Source organism: Gavialis gangeticus, unplaced genomic scaffold (genome assembly GCF_001723915.1).
Source record: "Gavialis gangeticus isolate Ggan-Ray unplaced genomic scaffold, GavGan_comp1, whole genome shotgun sequence".
NCBI lineage: Eukaryota > Metazoa > Chordata > Crocodylia > Gavialidae > Gavialis > Gavialis gangeticus.
This window is the reverse complement of record NW_017728999.1, coordinates 32,845-42,259: the sequence shown is the minus strand read 5'-3', so window position 1 is coordinate 42,259 and position 9,415 is coordinate 32,845. Positions and strand designations below refer to the sequence as shown.

The 9,415-nt window shown below is 49.1% G+C and overlaps 1 protein-coding gene across 1 annotated transcript in view; it reads right to left on the bottom strand.

The window, feature by feature from the left end:
- The window catches only part of FAM168A (family with sequence similarity 168 member A), a gene marked incomplete at its 5' end in the record, with an annotated part of 62,959 nt that overhangs the window by 27,926 nt on the left and 25,618 nt on the right, over positions 1-9,415 (bottom strand). Inside the window, one exon of the mRNA XM_019505924.1 lies at positions 5,514-5,639. Within this exon, the coding sequence (XP_019361469.1) occupies positions 5,514-5,639 (126 nt within the window). The remainder of the gene's footprint in view (positions 1-5,513; positions 5,640-9,415) is intronic.

Genomic DNA, 9,415 nt, shown 5'->3' with positions numbered 1-9,415 from the left:
TTTTGCAGACCACCTGAAAATTGCTGAGGGTCTCAGGGGACCACTTAATAAGCTTTTTCATTGTTCTACAAATCAAAGCACACGACTCATATTTTAATATCAGTAGTCTTGCCTTTCTAATGCGATGGATGTGCCTGTTTTTTTGAGCAAAGTTCTGGGAAGTTGGGTACAATGTTTGTCAGCTTTAGCCTTAGGTCACCTTTCTGTGGACCGTCTGAATGGAGCTCACGGGCCAGTGGTGGTCCGTGGGCCACAGTTTGAGAACCTCTGATCTAGTCCACAGGTCTCTGGAATGACTTCATGCACCGCATGGGGCATGCACCAGCCCCGGCTCCGGCCCTGGCCCCAGCCAAGATATTTTTTTCTTAACAAGTCTGAGGCTGATGGAAGAAAAGAATAATCTAAAAAGGCTGAATGCTCCATCACTGAGGATTTCTGTTGCTTCTACTTAATATTTTAGAGACTTGAAAACAGTGATGTTGGGCTTCATGATGAGAACCCGATGCGTCCATCTTCTCTTACCCTCTTCTACATCAGTACAGTGCTGTGCAGCCTCCTGATGAGCATGGCGCTGGCTGGCTGCAGATTAGTGACTTCTGTGGGTCAGCACTGGGCCCTGTACACAGTTTACAGTGAAAACAGCAGTCGTGGGAGCTTTTAACCTGGCCATTATATTGTAAAACTGCCTGGTTCACTGTAGGATGTATACCAGAATAAAGGCATCCTTGGGACTACAGGCACAGGTGGACTACAGCTGAATCCCACTGTAGGGAGCAGGTTGAAAGACAACAAAAGCCAGAAATGTGTCTGAAGCAGTGTATGGGGCTGTGGCTGTGGGTCCAGATTTAACCAGTAAAGTCAAGTTAGTCATCAGAAAGTGTTGCTATGCTCCCTGCAGGCCTGCTGGCCTGGGACATGCCAGCACTTGTGCCTGTTTCCCACCCTGCTCTTTAGGACCATAGGAAAATAGAGCTGGAAGAGACCTCACCAGGTCCTCTAGTCCAGCCCCCTGCTCAAGGCAGCATCATCCCTGACTAAGCCATCCTGGCCAAGCGTTCATCCAACCTGCTTGAAAACTTCCAGGGCTGGAGCGTTCACGAGCTCTCTAGGGAGCCTGCTCCAAAGTTCGTCCTAATCAACCTCAATTTTCCCTGCTGCAGTTTGAGACCATTGCTCCTAGTCCTGTCCCTGGCAACCTCAGAGAAAAGCCCACCTGCATCCACTTTGTAATCACCCTTCAGGTATTTGAAGGCTGTTATCAAATCCTTGCTCAGTCTTCTCTCCTCCAGCCTTGGCCTGTCCTTTTGTTTTAGGCTATGTCTACACAGCAATCTGCAGGAGCAGCTGGGATGCTGGCTGGCCTACTTCCATAGGGAATCGTCAGCAGCCTGAGCGTGCACCTCTGGCCCCCATACCCACATCCTTTCGAATCCTGCTGTGTCTTTGCTGCTCTCGCTCCCCATGCATCCTCGCATAGGTTCCCAGTGCCTCAGCTGTTTTGGCTTTTTAAAGGGCAGACATGCCCTTAGATTTTAAGGGTCTGTGGCAGTAATTGTCTCGCATTACCCACATGTACAGTACCTTGCACAATGAGGGTCTCATTGCAACTAGGGCATCTTGGCAGAAGTGACTGCCGTGGTATGCCGTGATAGGAGCACTGCCAAGCTTGCAAAACCAAGCACTCTAAGCTAGGCAAGGCCTGAATGAAAGCTGCCTGGGCAACCTGATTTTGCCTTCCTCACGTTTGTGCATCATGATTATCTTTAATTACAGTGTAGCACATCTTTACTTCCAGAGGACCTTGGCCTCAGTAAAGCACCAGATGAATGGTGCTCACTTAAAAGAAGCTGTTCATTAGTCTGCTTTATCCTTGCTCAATGGGTGGCCCTAGGACTGCACCCTAGGGTGGTCTGCACACTATTCCAGTCCTGCTCTGAAGACAGCATGAGGGATTTCCTCCCAAGCATTTCTTTTTTTACAGTGCCCCTCGCTTCAGTATCTGAGTTGTTCCAAGTTATTAATTGGATTTATGTTAAGAGGAACTGCTGCTATGCCCATTTTACAGACTGGGAACTGAGGCCTGGGAAGATTGCGGGCATCAGTTAGCGATACCTCAGACCCAGTTCTTCAGAACCCGTACTGTTAGAAAGCGCTTCATATTGTTTGTGCACAATTCCCGCCGATTCAATAGGAACGAGTTACCTAGAGAGACTGTGGACTCTCCATCCTTGGAGGTTTTTAAGGACTAGGTCAACAAAGCCCTGGCTGGGATGATGCAGTTGGGGCTGGTCCTGGTTGGAGCAGGAGCTGAACTACATGTGACCTCCTGAGGTCCTTCCAACCTGCATTTTCTATGATTTTAAGTAAGAGTCCTCAGCACTCCTGCAAAGCAGATCCCTTGGGTCTCCAGTATGGCAGACAAGAAGTCAAGTGCCTGGCAAACTTCAAACACCTACTTGAAACTGAGGGGCGGCCAGGGGGTGGGGATGCTAGAGTTTTTGAAGCCAAGAATTTTTGAGCATAGGGAAAACAAGGCCTATACCTCTGGCCTCATCTTTAAAACAGCGGAGCCATTACAAAAGAAACCAGCCTGAGACAGACACCCAGTATGGGAAGTGGCAGCCCAAAGGGCAAAGCTTGGAAAACTTCCTAAGAGTAAACAGGGGTTGATAATGGGAAGCATGGGCGACTGGTACCTCCTGAGTCTGGGGGGGGCACCAGATCGCTGACAGGGGGACTCCCCCCCAGCAGCCAATTGCCAAGCCAGCAGCGAAACTGGAAGTGTACTTCCACTGGGACTTCAAGTTTCGGGGTGCACAGCGGATCTCAGGGTGAGCATGTGGTGGGTGCAGAGATCCCACCTCAGGAACACAGCTGGGTATTCATATCCCTCCGCTGTTTCCACCACGTGAGGCGGGCAAGTAGGGGGTGCTCCAGCGTCAAGCTGCCCCCCTCCCTGCGCCCGACCACCTTCCAGGCTCCGAATGCCTCCCTAGGGGCGCCTTATGTCTGGCCAACCCCTCTCCCGGAGCACACTCGCTAGTCTGGGGGTAACGTGCCACCACCACCCCAAGAGTGGACTGTCTCGGCCCTGTATCCTCGGGGAAACACAGGCCTAATAGTCCTACGGGTACTCGACCCAATACAGGCACTTGGGGTACTTCCCCAAGTCCGGGGGCAAAAAGTGAAGTCTCCCTTAGTCTGCAGACCTAAGGGGTCTCTTAGGCATAATTTAGACCCACCCCTCAATAAGTCTCCCACACCAGTCAAAAAGGAGAACTTTATTGATTACAGGGGGTAGGGTAAACTAGGGTACAGGATAGAGCAATATCTAGAAATCCTAAAGAGCAAACAGTCTGGCTGTGGTAGCCTTTTGATTACGCATATGTGATACCTTCAGCTAAATATCTAATCAGATTGAGTAGCTTACTCACAAGCATCTTCCAAAGGCAGGTGAAGTTTCCCTTTGGAGGCAGGCGGTTCCTAGCTCGTGAGTTTGGGGGGAGAGAGCCAGTTTCAGATGTTAAGGCTTCTCTGTCCCCTGCCTGGCTGCTGCGTCACCTCATGGCCGGAGAGGAGAGACCGCCTCCTTCCCCGTCCTAACTTATATAGCCCCTGTGACCTCATTCACCTGGGCCAGCGGAGGTCAGCCCCAGTTGGCTGTCAGCCAACCAATCTGAAATGCATCACCTGTTACCGGGCAGATTCCAGCTCCCCAGGTAGAAACCCCTTACCCAGGTAAGTGATGCAAGTCACGTAGGCAGAGGGAGCAGGTTTCCCCCTCCCTCAGGAATGCAGCCAGCTCCAGTTCCCTAAAGAGACAGGCTGAGGGTGTGGTCCCCTGTGTGCTGGGCCCATCCTAATTGAATGGTCACAGCACAGAGATTTAAATCACAGTGTCACAGGGCAGAGATTTTTTGGGGGAGAAACCAAGGTGGCATTCTGCCACAGAGCACATGCACCCGCGTGCACCCCCTAGGCATCACCAATGATGGGAAGTGTCAAGCAACCTTAACAGGCATCCCTGTCATCCCTCCCTACCGCAGCCATGTCTGCCTCAGGCTTGCTTTACACTGAATTTTGACTGAAAGCATTATTTGGGAGCTTTGTGCACATCCTTGGTGGGATTTAGAAGCAGGCTGGGGCACTGTCCTCTTCCTACCCTGTTGCGCTGCTCCTAGGAATTTGGCTTCCTACTACAGATCTTCAAGCTGCTTTGAACAGGTAAAGCCCAACCCCTGTTTTCAAAATTACTGCCACCACCACATTCATGACAAGGAGCTTCAAGGAGGCGTGAAGACATGCACTGAATGCTGCACTGAATATGGGTGGCAGCTTGTCAACGGAGCAGGTACTATGTTGGGCCAGGCAAGGTGACGGGTGTGAGCTGGACATTTAGAGGCTTGCTGGCGCTTTCAGCACGGAGCTGCTTGGCAGTGGCACAGATTCAACAGCAAATGAGGAGATGGCTCTTGGTGGATCAGACATGGCAGAGCTACCTATGCCTCCAAAACTTGTCCTCCTTCCCTGCGGCTGTGCTGGGCTTGGGGGCATTGTCTTGTTCCTTCCTTTGTAAATAAGGAACTGCACCAGAACCTGCAAGCCTGTGTATTCACTGTGGTCTTTCCACGCTAAAGGGACAGGAGAAACAAACCTATCATAGAAGCCACTTGCCTGGTTAGAGGTACAAAGTGAAGTCTTGGTGAGACTTTCACCAGGATCCCTGGAGCATTACCTTTGTTTTGAGACTGCCCCTTTCTCCTCCCTTCTCCATTTGAATGAAGGACGAAGTGACCCCCTCCTTACCGGTACTCTCCTCTATGCAAGCTATGTCACTTAAATGACCAAGCGCACATAGATTTATTGCTAAGGCTGGATTCATTATCTGACTGAAGCATGGCCAAGTGCAGTAATCTGGGCATATTGACAGTATGAATTAGCCCCCAGCCCAGGAAAGAGAAAGGAAGCATGAATAAGACTATGCATCTAAAAGACGATTTGAGCTCTATTCCGCAAAGAAGGGGACAATTAAAACAGAGAGGCTTTCCCTGTTCATCTCTACATTTCTCTCTCTTCCTTTTAAAGGACACAAGCGGGTGTCAATATTTTTCCTCCTAGCATGTTTTTGTAGAGATGCTGATGTGGGGCAGTGAAATTCAGCACGTTTCCAAGAAAAACACAGTGTCCAGAGATCCACACAGTAGAAAGGACCCTTTAAGGTCACTGGGGTATGACTTCTCATCGAAACTGGGCCACTTCTGGAGTGGTGTCTTCCCTACCGCGTTATGAACACCACTGAGCTCGGCATCATTAATAATCGCGTACAATAAATACTCAACGGAGCCTTAACACATACACAAAATTAACCAATTATGTTGCAAGCAGGTTATATGTCCCAAATAATGCCCCCAAGCCACTGGAAAGAGAGAGAGAGAAAGAGAGAGAGAAAGAGAAGAGTGACACAGGAAGGCAAAACAACTGCGTAAAAACCCCAGAAGAAAAGATGTATTTACTGAATGCTGCAGATGAGGCTTGGTAAGTTCTGTTCTCAGTCCCAGTGTCCACTGGGAGGTGAAACGTGCCCTCAGTGGCACAAGAGGTTGAGGTCTGTGGCCAGGCCTGCTTCATCAGAAGTGTAGCTTGAGTGAAGACAGAAGAAAGGTGTTACACAGGCACAAACAGCTGGGCAGCAATCACAGTGATGATACAGTCCCCACCGCCCTCCCTGGGGCTTGGTGTTTCCTGTAAGCCTCTCACCCACCTCTTTAAGGGGAAAAAACTGAGAATTTCCCATCCTGAGTCACTTCTCCCCTCCACTTCTCCCCAGGATTTCAAAACGTGTGGTTAAAACTATGGGGAACCAGGAAGTTACCTACCCATATCTTAAGGACAAAAGCCCGCACCCATTGATTCTCCTGGGATTAAAGCTTCTAGCAATGGGGCTGAGGGTGCTCTCCACCTCCTCCATGATCTGAGCCAGGGGCAAGCTAATGACGTGTGTGCAGTTGATATGTACTGTATCACAGCAGCCTCCTTCGGCTACTTTGTGAACCAGCGTTTTGATAAGACAGACTCCAACTCTTGAGATGGCGTTGGGAGGTGGCATGTGAATGCAGCCGGTTGTGGTGACCGTGGGGCAGGGACAGTCCTGTGGTTCAAAGACAGGCTTGGAAGCCAGCAGAGTGTGTGTGACCCTGGGCAAGTCCCAGCCTTCCCGGGCCTCACTTTCCTTCCCTTGCAAATGGAGATGGACTTTCTTATCTTGTAGGTGCACTGGTGGGCTCTACTCAGCATGTCAGAAGAGCGCTCTTAGTGGCCATGCAGATGCAAAGCCTTATTAACTGTGACTCAGGACCCTGTTTAGACTGACTTGGGGTGCAAAATATAATACACCAAAGTGAGAGAACTAGCAACTTTGACAACACTGCTGAGCAGGAGCGGTAGTGTGTGGCAGGTCACTCTAGTGTCTGTGTATGGGAAATGATTGTCTCTGTTTGCACAATGCCGACAAACAGAAGCCAGAGGAATTGCAAAGACAAAACCTTACTCACATACCACATGTTCTTTTCCCCCATATTGAACCCTCCAAAATTGGGATTCACATCTTTAAGCAGGAAAGCTGATTTTTTTTTTCTGGAATAGAAGCATGGAGGCTCTGTGCTGTAATGACTGCCACACTCTCTGAGTCAGCAAGGAGCAGGGGTGGAGTCCTTTTTTAATCCCTTCACAGCCACAGCTGAATTGACAGTTGCTTTTGGCTGATCAGTCAAAAGCTGCTGCTAATTCAGTAGCAGCTGTGAATGGGTTAATGCTGTAGCTTTTGTCTGAAGCAGCCATTGAACTGGCTGAGGGTGAGTGAGCTGCTGCATGCAGTCAACTCTTGGGCATGACTCTAGAAAAAGACTTTTCTTTACTACCTGCCTTCCAAAAACAAGGTGCATGGATTATCTGGGGACACGTGATATGCAAAATATACACTATCCAGGTTGGTTTTGATTAGGTCGGGGCTGGGTGTTGGGTTTATGGGATTATCATTCGCCACTTGTGAGATGGGGACACCTACGGCTGACTGTCATCTCCAGTGATGAACTTGCAGTCAAAATAAGAGAGAAAATAAGCAATCAATTTTCTTAGGTGTGGATCCTAAACTCCAGAAGGCCAATCATAACATGTTTAAATAACGAGGAAACAAAACTAGAAGTGACTTTGAATAAGACCATTTGTGGCGGATGGAAGTCCTGGAATACACTTGAGTATATCCCAGAAGAGAACGAGTGGGAAAGGTGGGGAAAGTGCTGACAAGATATGGACAGCTTGTCATGCCAATTAAAAACCACTGAACTGAAAACTGGAGGAGCCAAAGAGAGGTAAGTCCAAGAGCTTTGGAACAAATTTCCTATTGGTTTTTATACAATGTTCTGGTTTAGGTTAATGCCATTATAATCCATACCTAATTAGCTAATGAGCACTAGGACTGACTGTTATAGAGTCATAAAGAAATAGGGCTGGAAGGGACCTGCACAGGTCATCTAATCCAATCCCCTGCCCGAGGCAGGATCAGCTCTAGCCAAGCCATCCCATACAACCACAATTTAAACTTGACATGACTACCCTCAACCCTGACACAACAGACGCCAAAGCAGGGGACAAGCAAAGCCCAGAAGCTGGGGAAATACCCACAGCAGAACATAAGCACGATTACACCTAGATCATCCTGACCAAGGGCTGTCCAACCTCTTCTTGGACACCTCCAGCCATGGAGAGTCCACAGCTTCCCTAGGCATCTACTCCACTGCCTCCCTAGTCTCACAGTGAAGGATTTTTTTTCTGGATATCCAATCTGAACTTACTTTTCTGCAACTTCAGGCCACTGGTCCACGTCCTCCTCTCTGCAGCAAGACAGAAAAGGTGCTTTCCCTCTTCTTGATGGCAGCCCTTCAGGTATTTGAAGACTGCTGTCATGTGTCCTCTTAAGAGCCTTTTCTGCAAGCTGAACATACCTGGTTCCTGCAGCCTCTCCTCATACGACTTGTCTTCCAAGCCTTGATTATCTTTATTGCCTGCCTTTGGACCCTCTGTAATTTCTCTATGTCCTTTTTTAAAATGTGGAGCCCAGGCCTGCACACAGTACTCCAGATGAGGCCTGATGGGTGCTGAGTAGAGGGACACTATCACCTGCCATGTCTTGCACCTCATGCTGCTACTGATGCAGCCCAACGCCATGTTTCCCTTTTGTATGACTGCATCACACTGCAGACTCGCATTGGGCCTGGGGTCTACCAAGACTCCCAAGCCCTTTTCCATAATGCTGCCATCCAGCCAGGTGTCCCCCATTTTGTATCTGTGCTTTTGATTATTCCTCCCAAGGTCCAGGCCCTTGCATTTGTCCGCACTGGACTCCAGCCTGACTTCCCAATGTCAAGATCCTTCTGAATTGTGCTCACATCCTCCAGCATGTTCACCATCCTTCCCAGTTTTGTGTCATTCAGAAACTTGCTCAAGATGTTTTCTATGCCAGCATCCAAATCATGACTAGACATGTTGGACCACACTGGGCCCAGGACAGACCCCTGTGAGACTTCACTAGAAACTTCCTGCCGTTCGGACCTGTTAATAATTACCCTTTGCTCATGGCTATTGAGCCAGTGATCAACCCACCCTGTAGTCCAGGGATGGGCAATTATTTTGGGCGGAGGGCCGCTTACTGAGTTTCGGCAAGCCATCGAAGGCCGCATGACAGGCAGCCAGGGGCAGATAATTATTAATTTTCTAAATTTTTTAGGGGCCCCGCAGGCTGGATAGAATGGCCTAGCGGGCCGCATCCAGCCCATGGGCCGCATTTTGCCTATTCCTGCTGTAGTAGCTCTATCGAGCTCTTATTTCTCCAATCTGTTTAGGAGAAGGTTGTGCAGGATCTTGTCAAAAGTCTTGCTGAAGTCCAGATACACGACAGCCACAGCATTTCCTTTCATCCACCCAAGTAGTTACTTTGTGCAAAGGAGATCAGGCTTGTTTGACATGATTTGTTTTTCATAAATCCATCTGCCTGTCCCCCTCCAGATGCTTGCAAATGGCCTTCTTAGGATGTGCTCCAATAACTTCCCAGGTACTGAGGTGAGGCTAGCAGTTCCCTGGGTCTTCCTTCTTGCCTTTTTAAAAGAAGGGTACTATGTGAGCCCTTCTCCTGTCCTCTGGTACCTGGCCTGTCTCCCACAACTTCATGAAGATCATTGCCAAGGGCTCCAAAATCTCCTCTGCCAGTTCCTTCAAGACCCTGGGATGAGGCTTATCCGACCCTGCTAACTTAAATTCATTCAGGCCCAACAAAAGCTCTCTGACTGTCTCTTCTATTATCTCCTCCCTCCACTTGCCCCCTTCTTTATCCAGATAATCCCTATTAGGTGTCTGGCAGCAG